The 19,070-nt window shown below is 53.1% G+C and overlaps 1 protein-coding gene across 5 annotated transcripts in view; it reads right to left on the bottom strand.

Moving 5' to 3' along the window:
* LOC102383864 (LIM homeobox transcription factor 1-alpha-like) overlaps positions 1–18,897 on the bottom strand; it is a 34,469-nt gene extending 15,572 nt beyond the window's left edge. For 2 of the 5 annotated variants that reach the window (XM_006023518.3, XM_014519897.2), the window contains exons 1-2: positions 18,739–18,897; positions 11,085–11,271 (exon numbers count right to left, since the gene is read on the bottom strand). In XM_006023518.3, coding sequence (XP_006023580.2) covers positions 11,085–11,271; positions 18,739–18,874 — 323 coding nt within the window. In that variant the 5' untranslated portion in view covers positions 18,875–18,897. Of the gene's footprint in view, positions 1–11,084; positions 11,272–12,035; positions 12,198–14,450; positions 14,488–14,628; positions 14,664–18,738 lie in introns of those variants that run through there. The other 3 variants (XM_025203822.1, XM_014519900.2, XM_014519899.1) reach the window with 3 other exon arrangements.
* Between the last annotated feature and the right edge of the window lie 173 nt (positions 18,898–19,070).

The raw sequence follows: 19,070 nt of genomic DNA, 5'->3' as shown, positions 1-19,070 counted from the left end.
TGTGATATGGGGGGGGGAGTGGTGCATGGGTCTGGTTTACAATTCAATCTGGGCCTCACTCGGGAGGAGGGGGCCATGTCCTATTGTTGGCAGCATGCAACTTGCAGGGCACAGAGGCCAACGGGCTGGTGAGGCCAGGAAAAGAACCACTGACACCAGGAAGGGAGATGAGAGCTGCAGGGAGCAGACCCTAGATACTTCTGGCATGTGTGCGCATCGCAGGTCCCTCTCTGTGCCAGCTGCAAAGGACATGAGACCTGGCTGGGAAATGCTGGCTGCAGCTACAGCAATCTGTGTCTTCTAGCTTAGGGGGCCGCTGGCATATTGGTGGCTGGCATATTTGCCCAGATGGCAGCCACCAGTGCATGCACACACAGAGAACCAAGGAGCTGGGCAAACAAAGAGGGAAGGGGAAGATCAGGGGCTTCATGTCCAGGGGTCCTTAGCACCTCAGAGGGAGCTGCTGCCCTGCTCCTTTAACCATCCACCAGGACTGCAGGTGGGAAGCAAGCTGCAGAGAAACCCATCCAGTGTCTCCAGCTCTTGCAACATTTTCCTTAGAGCTGCTGCTCAGAATTTGGGTTGTTGTGCAACCGTCTCTGCTGATATCCCCACCTGGCACTCCTGGTGCCAGGGGAAGGACTGGAAATCCTGCCTTTGAAAGGCAGAGGAACCACAAGGCAAACCCAGATGTTTGCAGTTGTTCTCAATGGGCACCAGCTGCTAGGATGTGGTGTATGATCTCTGCAACGGGGCGATGATAATGTTGCCCGATTAGATGGTGCCATCTTTAAGGGAGCCACTGTCCCTCCCTTGGGGCCTGTGCAGTCCCTGGCACTGTGAAGCAATGTAGTGAAATTCATATTTCAGTAGCTCCTGGCTCCCAGATGTAGGCTTCAAGCACTGGAGCAGAACAAGAGGATGCTGCTAAATCAGAGGTCTCACCACCCAGGGAGGCTTTCCCTGTGTTGGCACAGGGTGCTTATTTCAGACCTTGTGGTGTTATTCTCTGTCATCAGGCTGCAGTGGTGCCTTGGGGATTAGACGGGTCACAAACCATAACCAGCTGCTTGGCTTCCGAGTATTAATGCCCCCCACCCCCGAGAATGATACCTGGGCAGTGAGGTTGCAACAGAGAGACCATGCCAGGACTTCACACCCTCTGGGGGCAAGAGTGCTGAGAACTGGGTGCTGGTGAAAGCAGCTTTGTAGAGGATGGAAAGAAGCAAGAGACTAATTTCCAGAGCCTCAGGGCAGGACAGGCCCCTGAGACGAGCCAGGGGATGGCACAGGCTGTTTGGCCTTTCCTTAGGTCCTCAATGCCCCATTTTCACTTTCCTCCTGGTCTTGCAGCACCCATGGGCCAACTCCCAAATGGAGCATGAGGATTCCCCTGCAGGATCAGCCTTCCTTAGCCCCTGCAGTGCACGGGGATCAGGGGAAGCCTGACTGGCCCCATCAGTCCCTGCCACATGCCATGGGGAAGGAGCTGGGCTTTAAAAACTAGGTCTGCTTCTCCCTGTCTCTTTAGAGCTCCTGCAGCATCGCTCAGCAATGCACCTGATGCAAGACCCCCACGAGGTGCAAAAGCAACAGTCTGAGGGTCTTTTAATAACAGTTGGTTTGCAAATGACAATGCTGTAACCCACACCTGGCAGCACATCTCCCCTGGTGTGCTGAGTTTCCATGTCCTGCCCCCCTTCTCCACCTGCAGCTGCTTTCTCTCCCTTCCCCTTGTGCAGGCCTCAGACGGCTCCCACTGCTCTGGGGCTCGTGCCCAGTGGGTCCCCCCAGCTGGGGGATATTGGCCTTGGCACAAGGCGGCTCAGAACTTGTTTCCTGGGCACCTTTGCCCTCACTGGTGCCCTCTGGTGGCCATGTGAGTGACAAAAGACAGAGTGTTCAGTCAGTGCACGGCACTCATGCCCAGCTCCAGGTGCAGCCTCCACAGGGCCTGGGGCCAAGGTAACTCTTCCCCACACCCATGCCCCAAATGGAGGGCAGGAAGATGGTTCCATATGATATCTTCCTCTGGGGACAGGCTGAAACTGCAGCCTGATGCCTCGTGTATGTTTATACATACACGAGGGGGTGGGGATGCTGTACCCACAGCATCCCCACCTAAGGGCACAACTCTGGTGCTCTCTGAGCACACAGGGCAAGGGGCAGAACCTGCCCCCAGTGCTCCCAGTCCCAAGAGATGAGAGGCAGGAAGGGAAGGTGTTTCACCCAAGGTCACCCGGGTGGTCAGTGGCAGAGAGGATCCAGCTCTATATTTTGCCCTGTGTCCTGCCTGACAGCCCACATTCATGCCCAGGTCCAGAGTGAGATAGAGTTTGCCACCACTCAGATGAACACAGAGTCAGCAAACAGCTTGCAAGGCATGAGAAAAAGATGGAGGATAGAGTGAGGCCTTTGAACACAGTGAAATGCCACCATGCAAAGCCCAGCACAAGGTCTGGTTAGTTTACTGGAGTGTTTCTCAGCCATTAGGGGTCACGTTTCCAACCCTTATGCTGACAGCAGGAGGTCTAGACACTGACTAGGAAAAGAGAGAGCAGAACTTGCCCCATATTCCCAGGACTCCAGGAACTGGGGCTTTCAGCAAAGTGCTGATGAGCACGACAGCACCAAACAACAATGGTCCAAGAGTCTCAGACCAAAGGGACACAAACCAGGGAGGAGAAAACAAGCCCCAAAGGAGGAGAGATCAGTCAAAGTAAATTATACTTAATTAAACTGGGGAGATAATGTGCCATGATGGAAGTGCCCCCTCCCTGCACATACCCCCATCAGAAAAACAATCCAGCTGCAACGGGGACGGCCGGCGCGTGGCGGCGGATTTCTTAATCATGCTCAAGGCGCATCTGCATATTTCTTTCATTTTGTAGCAATTATGAAGTTAGTGTTTAATTTCCTGAGCTCTGTGAACAACCAGTGGAGGGAACAGTGTGAGCCGGGGCAGGAATAGCTCCGCGTAATTAACGTCATTAATCACGGCGCACACTTCACTCTCGGCAGGAGACAGGGCCCGTCTTCCCACCTCGCCAGGCAATGCGAAGTGCTTGGGACAGGGAGAGAATCTTGCTGGAATGAGCTCTCAACTGCAGACATAATCCTGAATGGGACAATGCTCACCTGTTGCTGTGGCCCCCCCTTCGAGCTAGGACAACATTGGTTCTAATTAACAGTGAAGACAAACACCGATTCAAACCAGGAACCCCCGACTGTGAGCCCATGGGGCCGTCTCCAGGTCATAAGTTAGGGCCCGTTTCCTACCCCTGGTTCTGTGGGGGGAAGAGGCGTCCAGAAGGCCAAGTGGGGGCTGGGAGCCACGACTCCTGGTTCTATCCCTCTGTTTTGCTGCAGGAGCCCACACTGTGCTGCACCCGTTGAAGGGGGAAGCTAAGTCAACTGCTCTCTCAGGTTGTGCTGGGGAGAAGGGGGCACAAGAAAATGTCAGCATTTGGACCTTTTCCCCAAGCCCTGGGGAAAGGCCTGAGCACATGTGAACTGCTGTTGTTTCCGCTGACAGTGGCTGTTGCCCCCTCGCTCTCAGTCCAGACCTGCTGCTGCTCAGATGCGGCTGGCAGGTCCCCACCAAGCTGCCCCTTCACCTGGCTCCTGCCGTGCTGCTGTGAGTGCCGCAGGGACTCAGGGAGCTGGGGACAGGGCTCCATTCATCACTGCCTTGTCGAGTGGCTCATTATCTCATTTGTTTGCTGGCTCCTCGCAGCATTGTCACTTCTCATTACTCCACAGCCCTGGGGAGGGGGGGCATAGCAGGGACCTTCCTGCCCAGCACAGCCAGAACCTGGTGGTGAGAAGGATGCACAGGTAGGGACTGCACCTCCTGGCATGCCTTTGTGGTGTCCAGCACAGACTGATAAATCACTGATCCAACCAGGAGAGCAATGCCGACATAGGGTAAGCAACAGGTGCCACAGCCTGACAGACCCGCCTCCATCGTGACCTGTGGGCATCCCCCTGCTGGGTTCCTTTCACAGCCAGCACTGTGGTTCCTGGGGAGGTGCAGGGGGGCTGGGCCAAGATGCCAGCACTCCAACTAGGCAATGTTCTGCTGATGCTTTGCCCTGGTTCCAAGGATGATGCAGGGGAAGAAGGAACAGGCCCCTACATCCCCCCAGGACAACATGCTTCCATCATGGGCAGTCACAGGCCTTGTCTCTATCTGGAGGACCTGAATATTGCTGTCAACATTGCCAGACTGGCATGCTGGGGCAGAGGTGATGGCAGAGGTAGTTTCTGTTGCAAGGAAGATCCCTGTGGTGGTTCAGAGGTGATGGAGGAGGTCAGGGATGCAGGAAGGACAAATTCGAGAAGCCAAAACAGGCTGCAAAGGCTTATTGCTTGAGAAGCTGCCATGATTGGGGAGCTGCAGTGAGGTGACAGCAAGGGCAGTAGGGGCAAATCATGGAGTTGACTCAGCTGGATTGGCCCTGGAGGCCTGGCAGCACTTGGATGAGAAGGCAGATGTGGGAAGGGATGTGGCAGCCATCAGCTCCCACTCATTAGCTGCAGAATTGATTGAATTGAATGGATGATGGGGGCAAGGGGTCCACAAGGGTTTCATTTTTGAAAGGTGGCTGCAGCACACCAGAGCAATCACATCTGGAAGGTGCAAGGACAGAGGAGGGATAGTGCAGAACTGCTGTCCAGTGGCCATGCTACCAGAGGATGAGCCACTCTGTTCCCGCAGCCAGGACAGAGAACACTCCCACAGCAGGTCTGGAGCGGATGCCACCATGTGGGGAGGCTCGCAACATCCCTAAGAGAGGAGCAGCTGTGAGTGCTGCAGAGGGCTGGACAGTGGAAGATCTCCCTAAGGACAGGCAGATGACGCAGGACCTGATGAACCCACGACATAGGGCAGACAAAGGAGCTTGGCTCCCTCTGTCTCAAGCTGCAAACTCTCCTTGGGAGGGGACTTGCAGTGACTGATGAAGTGAAGGCACAGACCAGCTTAAGCCTGGCAACCAGTGTTAGGAAAACTGCACCAGCTGGACACGCAAAGCTGAGCAGCACTGCAAAAATGCAGAGAACCAATCTGGCAGCCAAGATGGGGCTCAGGCCAAGCTGCCCCCCCACCCCTGCCCTCCCAGCTGACATCAGAGGAACCACAAATGGGTGTGGAGACCACGCCAACACTGGGGACCAGAAGGCACCTCAGAGCACCAGTTTCTCCGTGCTCAGCTGTGCTGATCACGTGCCACCAGCTCGGCGATGGAGCGCCTGGTGGGCCAGGTTCGAGTCGAGTTCACCCTGTATCTCTGCAGAGGACAAGCAAATCATCTCCACATGGGCCGTGAGGGAGCGTGGAGGAGAGGGGGACGCTTGCCAGCACGCGGCCTCGGTTCAGATCCCTGCTGACAGCTCCCCAGCAGCCCCCGCATTGCCTGTCATTCCATACAACAAACTTCAAAGTAAACAAGGCGCCCAGGCCGGGGCCGCTGCAGCCACTTTATCATCGCCTGGGAGTATTTTCCTTCCCCCCCGAGCTGTTGCCGTTTGATAGCGCTTAGGGGAGCCGCAGAGAGCAGGATTTACAGGGCAGGTGCCCGAGCGAGGCACTGGGATCGCTGGCTGGGCCCCAAGTGAGAGGGGAAGAGAGGGTTGCACAAAAGCCTTCAGACGGCGGTTTTATATGATAGGGACCGGAGAGCAACATCCATCTTCGGGCTTAACATTTCATCTCCAGATCAACAGCCCATTCCTTCCCCCACGCTCAGCTGCAGCTGCTGGCTTATCTCTGCACTGAAGCATTTTCCTCTTATTGCACAGTTCGCAGGAGGAGGGATACGTGCCAGACAGGTCTCCCCTCCAGGTCAGTGCGCTACAGCCACAGGCTCTGCTGGCTTGGGGCAGCGGCAGGGTTTATGGCGTGGGATTAATCCCGTGCCAACAATCAGCTTTAAGGGGATGTCTTCTCCAAATGAAGGGGCTGAGAACTGGGTCCCTCCAAAAACCCCAGCAGAGTTATCCAAGGGTGCAAGGGGAAACTTTTGGAAGTGCCTAAGGGCAGTAAGGTGCTTATGTAGTCGAATGTTCAGCAGTGATGAAGGCCTATAGGAGCACTGGCCTCCAGTACCTGAAGCACTTTGAAAATGGGACCATGACTTTCAAAACTTTGGGCATGGGGAAAAGAACCCTCTGAAAGCCAATCAATGATCCAGGGCTGGGATTTTCAAAGGGGCAACAGGAGTCTGGGGCCCCAGTGCTCTTGGAAACCCCAACCCTGCCCGTGATGGAGGTACCTAACTTCAGCTCTGCCAAAAAGCTGAAAATGGCTGCTTGGCAAATGCCGTGTAGTTTAAAACATTCCGGGCACTTTTAACTTAACTTCTTGCTAGCTGGCCCTAACTAGAGACTAAATTTCTACCTCCATCACTGTCTCCTCCAGTACCGTCTAAGATAAATACCATTATCCTAAAGTACCACCATGCAGCTCACTTGGTACTGCTGCAGCTGACATGCACACGAGCCCTGAATTAACGCAACCAGCTATCATGGTCTAAACAAGTGCCATCTGCCTTCACCCAAGCAGATCCCATGGAGTCTGGTTTCAGACATGCTGAGAACCAGCAGCACCTCCAGACTTCAACAGAATGGGGGAGTGTTTGTATCTTTCTGAATTCAGCTCCTGTACTGAGGCACCTGTACAGCCATATCTGAGCCTCTCAGCATGAGGGTGCATCTCTTCTCAGGGCAAAGGGCCAAAATGAAACCTAGGCACTACATCAGCTCCTCTCTGAACCTGACTGCAGGAGTAGGGCAGCAGACTGCAGGGCCTTTGGGGCAGGGACCAGCCTGAAAGGACCAGCAAGCTTGTAGGCACAGTGGGCCAGGGAAGAACAGCAGGAGGTAATGGTAGTGATGGAGAATGGCCATCACAAGTGGGAGCAGCTGTGGTCAGGTCTCTGTACCAAGGAGCATCCAGCTGCTGGAGCTTCCTGCTCATTACTCTCATGACCGCTTGCCTGCCTGGGGAAGCGGGCAAGCCCTGGTATTTTTATTACATCCCAGTTTGCTGCCAAGTGCTTGCATTACCGGCAGGGAGGAGGCCCCATTCTTTCTTCTGAAGCGCCGAGGAGATAAGATTGGATAGTTAAGAAAGATCTTTAGAGAAGGCTGCCAAGCTCCAGGAAGCTTGCCGTGCACGGCATCTCCTTCCCACAGCCGCCCCGGGCGCCATCTCGGCTTGGCTCTTCCCAGTCAATCCAGTCACCAGGGGTCTAGGCGCAAACTGTCCTTTTTGCCTTTCACAGTGAGGCTGCCAATCTTCCCAGAAGCCCTGGATCAGAGACCCCTGAACACTAAATTTTCTGCTTACATGGCGAGGGAGGTGGCTGTTTTCAACCCTGTAGCACAGGCAGGGAAACAGAACAGCAGAGAGAGGGGAAGCCGCTTGCACAATCCCACAGCGAAACAAAGTCAGACTTGGAAGTGGAACCCAGGAGTCCCAACTTCCAGCTCCCCTGTGCTGCACCCCTCAGACCTCTTCATTCTCCATCTGCCAGCTCCTCTGGCTGAGTCAATCAGGAGGGGGCAGCCGTGTAATGGTGTCACCACTGGGTACCGTGGTGACAACAGTGATGTCCCAAGCCCCAGGCCGAAATGGGAACTCCAAGCTGACTCCAGGGGACCAGAGGGTTCAGCACAGACAGCAAGTTTTGATAAGATGGCTGCGGATAAGCATAGTGGGAGGGTTTGACAGCTTTCTGGCAATGGTCCTCATTAGCAAGGTTTGATCAAGGGTCACCATCGTTATTTTAGCCCCTGTACTTGGGAACAGGGAAACCACATAGCCTCTGAATCACAGCCCCCAGAACGGCAAGGGAGGACAGAGCCAGCCCTTCTTGCGGAGCTCCAGCTGTAGTTGTTATAGACTAGACACGATCAAAGTGCTCCATGCTGGAGATAACCTCCTGCTGGGCTACCCCGACCTGCTCCATGGAGCCCTGCCACTAGACCAGCCAGGGGAGGTGGAAGGCTGCAGCTCTGATTAATTATTCACTGTCCTGTTCAGGATGAGCAGCCCCTGTCCTCCCGCGGCTGCTACAGCTTATCTCTGTTCCCAGCGTGTTGGAGGAAATGCAGGAGTGGGCGGAAGGAATGGCCTAGACTGGGCACCAGTTCCTCAAGGCTGCTCTCCCTCCAGAGGCTGTCAAAGCCAGAGGTGGGCTCTGGCAGAACCATGGTTTAAGTACACACTGCTTTGTTTCCACATCCCTCCCAGCACTTCAGCCTGCCCAGTAGCAAAGCCCTTATGGGACACAAGCTTTACATATGCTGAAGCTGCTGGTAGTCTGGAACACATGTCCAGCCTGCAGACAGGAGCTGGAAACCTACCACAGAGCTACAAGGGGCATTAGTGGTCTCCCTGGCACAGAGCAGGGGACTCCTTCACCTCCTGCTGCCTCTTCTGCAAAGGAACCCAGTCTATGAGAATGAGACCAAGGCAAGATGTCAAGACCACCCTGGGACATGCCCAAGGTTGCACAGTGAGTCAGTGGCAGGTTAAGGAAGAGGACCCCAGTTATCCTGACTCTCAGCCCTGTGTTCACATTACAACACTGCCTATTCCTGTTTTAAGAAAAGAAATAAAAGTTTTGCTATTCAGGTCTTACTCATTTCTATTGCTACAGGGCTTAGGACTAGGAGCCCTGGACCAGGAGCCTACTGTGTGAGGTACTATACAAACACAGGACAGTACTTTTGCTGGACACCGTCAACATCTGCAGCATTTGGGATAAACAACATTCCCCTGAGACCCAATCTTAGCCAGTTTTGAGCTGAGTTTCCATTGATGCCAACCCCTGAAGAGTCCCGCAGAAAGGTGGATGTTTCTAGCTGGGCCCAGGTGTGAATCTTTCCCATTATTGTTCTGTACTTCAGCCCAAGGTACAAAAACTATCCACTCCATTTAAAAATAGCTGCCTTCAGCCCAAACTTTTCTGGGGATGTCAGTGCAGAACTGGCTACTTGGGGCTGCACACACAGCATCAGGCAGAACCCGCTGACAGCCAGGAGGAAGCATTGCTAGCTACCTGTATGCAGTCCAAAGAACCTGCCGCATTTAACTCTGGAGAGGCTTCCCTTCAGGGGCCTGACAACATCCGCACTTTCATTTTGCAGCTATGCCCTCTCTGCTTCCAGCTTCGCACACCACCCAGTCAGCTGGACCCAGGCTGGTTCATATTTTAACACCTATTTTAATCTATAAAATTAGAAAAATATAATAACCAGAGGCAGAGCAGCCCTGTCCTCCATGCCTGGAGCTCTCTCCAGCCATTCAAAATACAGTCCATAAGCAACAATCCAGCTGCCCTTACCCCCCACGGGGAGAGAGCGTAATAACCAGCACCAGCCAAGCAGAGCACAAATGGAGCCCAGTGCCCTCGCCCTCCTGCTTTCACCACTGCCTTCGCCAAAAACCTGAGCAAACAGACAGATTTTGCAGCCTACCCAGAAGCCAACAGATTTGGGGCGCTTCGCATCACAGAGCAGGGGACTGGGCTCCAACTCCAATAGGCTCACAGCTCCCTCGCATTCAAAGAGGAGAGCTTCAGCTCATGCACCTCTGTGCATGTCATCTGCAGAGGGACAGCGAGGAAGCTTGCATCTCTGCCCCTCTTGGCTCCTTGGAACAGAGCTTCAGGACATTCCAGCTCCCCTTGGACAGCTGCCTCTGGTCAGGCTAGCAGGACCTGGGTCTCCATGGCTCTGGGACCAGTGCTGTTATTCTTTTTTTTTTTTTTTTAAAGAAATGTTTTGTGTTCCAAGCCCAATCAGCCAAAGCAAGTGTTGTTATTCACTCCAGTGCAAGGCACACCCGTTCTGACCATGCAGGAGTCATAGATTTCATAAACATTGGGGGTGGAGGGGCCCTCGGAAGATCAAGTCCCGCCCCCTGCCCCAAGGGCAGGAAGTCAGCTGGGGTCAAAGGATCCCAGGAAGATAAACATCCAAATGTCTCTTAAAGGAGTCCAGAGTAGTCTGTTCCAGGCCTTGGGGGCTTGGACAGTAAAGAAGTTCTTCCTTATGTCCAGCCTGAAATGGTCTTGGAGGAGTTTGTGACTGGTTGAGCTTGTAATCCCTTGGGGCACTCTGGTGAACAGGTGCTCCCCCAGATCCTGATGTACACCCCTTATATACTTATAGGCAGCCACCGGATCACCCCTGAGCCTGCACTTTTCCAGGCTGAAGAGTCCCATGGTACTCAGCCTCTCATCATAAGGCCTGTTCTCCTGCTCTCTGATCATGCACATGGCTTTCCTCTGCACTCTTTCAAGCTTCTCCACATCCTTTTTAAATTGTGGAGCCCAGAATTGGATGCAGTACTCCAGCTGCGGCCTCACCAAGGCCAAGTACAGCGGGAGGATGACATCCTGGGATTTGCTTGAGAAGCATCTATGGATGCAAGCCAGAGTTTTGCTTGCTTTACCAGCTGCGACATTGCATTGGTGGCTCATGTTCATCTTGTGGTCAGTCATGACCCCCAAGTCCCTTTTGGCCATGGTGCTAGCAAGCGTAACATTGCCGAGCCTATAAGCGTGCTGCAGATTTTTTTCCCCCCCAAGGTGGAGTACCTTGCAGGATGTTCTCTGCTACCCATCTGCTTTCCTCCCAATTTTCCCACGCAACTCAGTTCTGGGCCGGCAGCACAGTTGCAATGGGCCAAATTCTACCTTTGGCTGCAGTGGGGCAAATGCATTCACTGCCCCCAGGACAGCCAAGGATAAAAAGCAAGAGGCAGGAAGGAAGGAGCTAGGGCATCTGGGCTCTTCTCCCAGCTCTGCCTCTGTCCTGCCTTTGTTCCCCTTCTCCCCCGTCTGACTGGGGCAGGACTGCGTCTCAGGTTACCGCAATACATACAAATTGGCCTCCTGGTTTGGTATTCCCTGTGACACTGCTGCTGGTCACCTTTCACAGTACACATCTCCAGGAATCCCTCCCACACCTCACTTCTCTCTTTTGCTGCCTTCTTAACTCTGGCCTCAAATGCAGCAGCTAAAACTCAGCAGCAGGAGGAGGACGAGGAGACACAAATCGAAGCCACTTACTTCTCGTAGTCATGCTTGCAGTACAGTTGCCGGTTGCGGCAGTAGCAGGTGCCTGAAAGTGGCTGCAGACAGGCTGTGCACTTCACGCAGCCCTCATGCCACGAGCGCTCGTTGACTCGCAGGAGGAAGCGGTCGGAGATGGGCGTGTCACAGCCGGCACAAACCTCCCGCATTTTGGAGTCCGATCCTGGGCAGGGAGGAGGAAAAACACTGGTGAGCTACAAGAAGGTTCCCTTTGTAAGCAAGAAGGACTGTCCTGAGGACTGAGGTTGAGGCCCCTCTGGGCTGAAGCAAAGCCAGACCTCGAGAGATGCCACATGTGGGACTGTACATGTGAGGCAGGGACATGTTCTTAGAGCCTAAAAAATACATGAACATATTTGTCCCACAGATACAAGCAGTCTCTCCTGAGACCACCCCCAACACCCAACACTGCAGGGATCTAGGGCAAAGTGCATCCCCCTGGTGACTCAGACACAGTGACCTGCCAAAGCTCCATGTGCCCTCTCTGCTAGGGGCACTCAGTGGCAAACCAGTCAGATTCAGGATTCTTTTTTTTCCCCTGGACGTTATCACTGCGTCAATCTGTGGCTACCCTTCAAAGGCTTCCTCATGATGAGTCCAGGGGAGAGGAGTGCATGGGGGCAATAAATTCATTATCTGGGGCCTTGGATCTGGGCTTCAGGCTGAGCCAGGATGCCTCAGCCTAGCATGTGCCGGCTCCCTGCCTGTCACACCGAGCTATGCAGGGTGTTGGAAACACTCACCTTGGCCTCAGGCCTAGGTGCAAGTTTTACCCCACACAATTCTTAGGGCTGTGTGAAAAGGGGGTGCCCAGCAGAATGGGGACAGGCACGTTCCACAAAGAAAGGCCACAATCCCCCCTCAGGTAGAAAGCACTCGCAGGCCCTGATCAGCCCTTGCAGGCTCCTCACACTCCATGAGCCTCACCTCGATTATCTGCAGCAGGTTACTAAGGACAGGCCCTGCCCAGGCTGCTGCTGCTGATGTGCGAGACAGGAGAACGTGGGGGCCAGCTCCCTGCCCCCCTGCACCTCATGTAGTGTTAGTGTCTGGATGTGGCAGCACTCCACACACACATCTCTGCACTCGCTGTGTAGAGAAAAGCATAATATACAGGAACGTGGACAACAGAAACCAGGCTCTGTGAGGTCTAGATTGAACCACTGCATCCTAGATGGAGCGGTCTCTGGGGCAGGGCCTGCTTCCGCATTATTTGTTTGTGCAATGGAGTCCTCTGGTGTTGCAGTAATAGAAATAAACCGTAATTACTGTAATGCTGGTGCCAGGAGAGCCTTTACTTGGTGTGTCCTAGCTCCATCTCTGCTACATCACAGCTTTAACTTGGGAATAATATTGCCTCTGCCTGTTAGGCAATTACTTCCTGCTGTATCTCGCTGCTTAAGCAGGATTCTTTACTACAGCACGGGAGACCTCTGCTAACAGAAGCTGTCTCCCTGCAAGGCAGTCAGACCCACAAAACTGCCAGCACAGAAGAAGCTGGGCAGATGCGTGCGTACCTCTCCTCCCAGCCAGCTTCAGAGGAAAGTGAAGGATGGCAGGAGCAGGGAACTGTTTCATTTGACAGAGAGCTCCAAGGGAGAGATGGTGATCCCACCACAGGGAAGTCTGTGCAAACTGGCAGACTCCACGTGGCCTTTGGGGCCCTTCCACTGCCAGTTTGTCTTCCAAGCCCAGCAGCTCAGGGCATCCCCAGTGATCCTGCCATTTCCGGGCACAGGAAGTAGTGCTTCCTGCCTGTGACGGCTGGACTTGCGCTCTCCCTGGCATGTTCCTCCTTGCTTCCCCCCCCACCCCTCCCATGTTCTCTCCCCTGATTGCATCTTCATGGTTTTCCTACCCCTGTGCATTTCCCTCTTCCCTTCACTGCTTCCTCCCCCCAACTCCTTCACTTCCCATGGCCCTCTTTCCTACAACCACTTTCCCCACCCCACAGCCTGCCTCTGTTTTCTAACACCAAAGCAGCCGGGAAGAGCCTATGTGTAAGCACACAATGCATTTCAACCACACAGGCCACACAGCAGACTGTGTGTGCACATGCATGAATACATGCACATACATGTACACACATGGCTGAAATAGCAGATGAGTCTGCAGGCTGGGGTTGAGAGCCTGGTACAGTGAGTCTTGGTAAGCAGGACTAAAAGGTGGGAGATACAGGGCGGGCAGAATGGGCAACAGGCAAATTGCAAGGGTAGGGGACCTAAATGGAGGAATCTTACTAAGCATCTTCCTTCCCTACCCTTAGTGATAAATCACAAAAAAAAAAACAGCTGGAAGGAGTGCAAACCTGCAGCCAGAGCCACGGGAGTAGAGGCAGAACCTGGGAATCTCTTTAAGCTACAAGCTACTGGCACGTTACTAGCTTGTAAGTGCATCGTTATTATTCCACAAAGCAGGAGAAATGCATTACAGAAGTAAAACAAATTTTGTCCTTCAGGGCTTGTTACTCTCGTCAGCGCTCGCGAGACCAAAGCGACTCCCCGCACACTGTTGTGTAGCCAACAGTCAACATGGGGCTGGGACTGCCAGGATCTGAGCCAGCTCCCCCAGCTGATGTTGCAGACGTGCTGTCTGCTTGATGCAGTCCTGAGCAGGACTGCCAGGATGGCTACTCAGCATCTCTGCCGGCAGCAAATCGCAGCCAGACCCAAGACAAGCCCTCTGCAACATTCAGCTCCCCAAGATGCTGCTTCACCAAATGCTGCAGCTTGGAAGTCAGAGGGTGGCACCAGTTGGAGAGAAGAAACTGAGATCGTTCCCCCCCACTTCTCTCAGAAATGGCCCCATCCCCTCAGGCACCCTGGGGGAACATCTTGTAAAAGACACAGGAGGCAGTGTGCCCAGTCTGGTATATCCCTGGATGGGGACCTGGGGTACTTGTACTCCAGCTTGGCTATAACCCAGCATGTAGCACATGGCAGGCTCTTTTCCTCCATCCTTTTTTGGTCTTGTTTACTTGGACTGCAGGCTCCTCTGGGCAGGGAATGCCTCTCAGGGAGAGCAGGACCACACACAGTTTTTATGACATTGCAATACATGGGTAAGGAGCGTAATGGTTTACCCAGGTAGTTAGACCTAGACAAGCTCCCATGTGGACACAGCTGTAACAGGGCTGAAGTACCACACACTGGTTGAGTTCATTCTCCCTTCCCCTCTGGGAATAGGGCAAGGTGCTTTCTTCAGATGCTGCCTTCTGACAGCAATACACACATCATACATACATTTAAAACCCAGATAAAACAAAACATGCTGCTGCACCCAACCTTACTGCTAGGGAGATTATGAGAGAATAAGACCTGTGTAGAAACAAGGCTTGTGTACCTCACGCAGGGTCTGCAGGCCCTACTGCTATGCAGATGATGAGGATTCCCTACAGGGATCATCCACCTGAATTGTAAAGCCAGTAAGAAGTTATCTAATTAACAGCTTTAACAGGGCAAGAGGAGAACTTGTTTTTTGCATTCAACGTCTGCTGTTATGCACTGTCACAATCCCTCACCCTCTCATTCCTGGGCTCCTAAGCCACAAGCCAAATGACCCCTGAGCACCATACAGTCCAGACCTGCAATCATAAGCTCTTTCAGCCAGGGAATATTCCTAGCACCCAGCAGGTGCTGCCACAAACCAATAATTAGTTAATAATGGCCCCTATCCTTGCTGCTGCTAGCACTCCCACAAGAACCCTGGCAGCTCCACTGCAGCTGATCAGAATCTCTCCAAAAGGAGTCCAGGCTGAATGACCAAACCCTAGCAGAGGGAGGAATTTTAGGGGCAGAGTTTTCAGATGGGCTCATTTTCTGGATGATCAAAGATGTTAACCTTCAATTCCAACCCTCCTGCCCTGTGTTCCTTCTTCCCTTGCCTGACTCAATGCACCTTTTCTCTTATTAAAACACCCAACACAGTTCAGAAAACAAGGATGTTTGCACATTTGGAAGAAAAGCAAATGGAATTCAGCCATGGGGCTCTCTGTTTGGCTATCAGCATTTCTTCTGCCCTGTTGGATTCAGCTACTGCCAGGCATGCAAGTGGTAAGGGCCCCAGCAGCAGCATGACAGTACCAGAGCTGCTGCAAGGCACTGTGATGCTGCATGGCAGGAACAGAACAGCTTTAAAGGCCCAGTTCAGAAAACAAATTCACAGAAGTTTAGGGGTGGAAGGAACCTTGTGAGATCATCAGGTCCAGCCCCCCTACTCTGGGCAGAAAAGACTGCTGGGGTCAAATAACCCCAGCAAGGTGTGCACTTAAAAGCACTTAAGCCTAATCTAGACCAGTGATTTTCAACCAGGGCACACTGGGGTGCTGCCACAGGAAATCTGAGGAGATAAGTAGATAAGGACAGACTCAGACTTCTCCTGCCCCTACTGCCTGACCCCTCTGCAAGGAGGTAAGTACTGTAAGAAATAAATCCGTTTTTGAAATGGGGTGCCACTCAATTCACAAAAGTCATGGAGGGGACCTTGAGCCTAATGAGGGGGGTCTTGAGTCTAAAAAGGTTGAGAACCACTGCTCTAGGCTCAGGTTGAAGTGTCATTGGCTGAACAAAGACAGATTTAAGCAGGTGTCTAAAAGTAAGCACCTGCTTATGTCCTAAACATTCAAAGAGGAGCAAAAGGCAGGTGCAGATAATGACGGGAACTGATAATGATAAGGAATTGGAGATAAAATGGTCTGGATCAGGCTGAGGTGTAGACACAGGAAACAAGAGAGGCCTCTGTTTGAAGTGGAAACTCTCAGCTGTGGCTGCAGCATTTGCTTACGCACTCAAACAGCAGCAAGGGTCAAGCACGGGAGAGATTCCTTTGCATTTTGTAGAGGGCAGTACACCAGGTTGTTGTTGTTTCTCACAGGACTGGGACTGGGCTGGGAAGAATCTTGTTTTGCTTCATGATGAACTGATGGACACTATGGAAACATGGAGGGTGGCCAGTGTTTTCTTACACTGCCGAGTTAAATTTGAATGTTACACCTAAACTGAGTCCCACTCCACACAGAACCTGAATTCATGCATGGCCACCCTACAATTAGCACAGTTCTTTAGCTGCTGACACCATAGCCCTGTCCAGCCCAAAATTGGCTAACTCAGGTGGGGTTAACTTGAAAGCCAGGAAGTGCCCCTAAGTCCTGCCCAGGGGTGGAGATGGGAATAGTGACGGAGCAGGGAGAAGCACTAATGGCTAAATGCAGATGCCAGATTCTCAATCACAGCTGAATTTTCAGGAGCTTGGTCCCACCATGGCACCTAAATAAAAAGGGGCTGGGCTGGTACAGGTGCTAAGAAACAAGGTTGACAGCTGTGTGGTCACAAGCTTGAGGTCACAGCAGAAGTGCTCATGGTGTGATTGGGAATTCTACTAAATACCTTGTCACAGACATACATACAAAAAAGGACCTAAATAAAAGTCAGATCTCCCAGACAGTTTTTTTCTTAACATGCACCTTGTGGTGCTGGGCTCTCCCCCTCAGTCCTCATCCAGAACCAACTAAAAATTGATGCCGTTGTTTCTACAGAGAATTTCTACTTTCCAACAAAAATTCAAACACTGCTAATACAATATTTTTGATTTATAAAAGTCATCACCACCATTTTCTGCCGCAGATACACACTTCCCACAGAAATCACCATTTAGTCCCAATCCGCTCCTCTCTCCAGTCACTTTTCCAGGGCGTGATTTACAGCCAGCGCCATGCTCAGCCCACTTGCTGAACAGCCCTGCAGGGCCAACAGGACTTTCTGTGGTGGAGTGGAAGGCACCTAATCTCTCTCACAAAGCACAAGCTTCTCTCCAACTCAAGAAATGTGGATTCTGGTGGGAGATGCTTTAAAACTGAATTAGCCCTTTTGAAAATGGGACAGATCTAAACAACAGAGAGAAAAAAGAAACAAATCAGAAAGCCAAAGGTCTGTGAACTTGAATGTGGTTGTAGAGCCTGGGAGATTCACAGAACTCCACGCTCGGTGAGGCTTGCCCCTCCCTGCTAAAAAACACACTTTAGGTTATATTAAGTAACCAAGTGAGCTGGTTGCCAAGGATTACGGCTTGTGGAATGCAACAGAATCCTGCCCGTTGCCAACCTATATTGTGCTTCACTAACACTGGCCGTGTGAGCAGACCAAGAGCCCAGGGCATGAGTTATTACCCAGTAGTAATTCACACCTGGAGCTTTGTTGGGCACAAGGCCAAGAGCCCAGCAGTCACTTAAGCAGGACACAAGGGTAACAATCCCATTACTTGATGCAGGATGCAAGGCGTGTTGGGAACACCAGTTGCCCCTGCAACACCCAGCCTCTCTTAGAAATGGAGCAACCTCAGAGAGGGCTTGACTTGCAAGGGGACAGACACAAAGAAGCCTCTCCTGTTTGAGACCCTGCAGGGTCTTAAAGACTGTGAGGGGAGGAAACTGAGGCTGCCCTGAGGGTGAGGATACAGCCCTTTGAAGCACACTTACACAGGAAAGGTTAAAAATCCTGTTCCAGTCCCCAGAGTGGGAGACTCATTGGAAAGAAGCCAATTTCCAGTCAGCTAATTGAGCATCTGTAATTGGACGGGCAGCCTGCTTTCAGGCATATCCTTCCAATATCGGTTTTGGTCAGTATCTTACTGGATTAGTACCTTAGTCCTGCTGGGATGTCCACACCTCGACCTGCACCCACACCTGGGGCTGGTGTGTGCAGACAAAGCCCCTAACTAGTTCACAACATACAACAGTGAAATGCACCACAAAGAATAGGGCATCACCCAGCTGTCATTACTTGCATGAGAAGAGGCCTAGAGACCCAGGACCTGACTGGGCTGGCTGAGACAGTCCCCATCCTGAAACTACTGTCTAAGGGGAGGAAAGCAAAGGGCTCGGCGGGGACTTTGCCAAGGCTCCAGCTTCCCTAGCCAGAGCCCTAAATGCAAAAGCCCCCCCTAGACTGGCAGACGTTGCCCATAAGATTGTAGGTTTCCACACACCCAGGACCAAGCCACAAACATCTGCATGCCCCGGGGTGAGATCAGAATTCACACCTTTGCCCCCAAATCAACTGGCAGATTAAAAATTAAGTGCAATTTAGACTCAGCTCTTGGGGGAAAGAGCCTTTGGTCTGTGCAAGGACAGGGTTGGGCATAAGCATCCTCCCATCAGAGTGTCATGGGGGGAAAATCAATGGGGGTGAGCAACAGAGGAGATCAGGGGAGAACACCAGGGACAGTAAGGCCTTGTCTGTTGTCACCTGCAAGGTCCAAATAGGGCTCGCAGTGCAGACACAATAAACAGCGGAAATACAAATAGCAGATGAGATCCTGACCAAGGCGGATTTGGGGCGAGCTGTACAGTGTGTGAAGGAGCCCTGCACGGGGTGCCTGGTCCCTGACCCTGCTCCTGGAAGAGCCAAAGCCAAAGCTCTGGGTTTCCCTTGCTTAGGGGCAGCTGCTGGAGCTGGCTGGAGGAAGGGAACATCCAGTCCAGGCAAAGCAGTGACCTGCCCCTCAGGGCTGCTGGTGGGATCTCCCCCCAAGCCCAGGCTGCCCTGCCCCGGCCACCCTAGCGTCTCCCGACAGCTGCCGACCTCGCAGAGACCTAGCAAACTCACTCCGTGCCCGGGGGAGCGGAGATACTCACCAAAGCCCAGTACCGGGGTGGCCTGCTGCAGGCAGGAGGGAGCCTCCTCGGTCTTCATGCTCGGAGCCGGGCGGGGAACGGCTGCGGGAGGTAGAGGCGGCGTTAGCACGGAGATGGGCCGGACCGGCCGGGCCATAGGGCGCGGGACCGAAAGCGCGGTGCTTCCCTGCACCCGAGTCCTCGTTCATCCGCCCCACAGGGCACGAATGGCCCGGCCAGCCCCGCTCAGCGCCCCGGCGGCAGCGGAGCCCGCGCTTCCCGACCCGGGGAAGGGTCTGGCCGGGGGCCACCCCGTGCTGGCCCCGGACGCGGTGGGGAGCTGCCGGAGCCCC

Source organism: Alligator sinensis, unplaced genomic scaffold (assembly GCF_000455745.1).
Source record: "Alligator sinensis unplaced genomic scaffold, ASM45574v1 scaffold707_1, whole genome shotgun sequence".
Taxonomy (NCBI): domain Eukaryota; kingdom Metazoa; phylum Chordata; order Crocodylia; family Alligatoridae; genus Alligator; species Alligator sinensis.
This window is presented reverse-complemented; position numbering and strand designations above follow the sequence as displayed.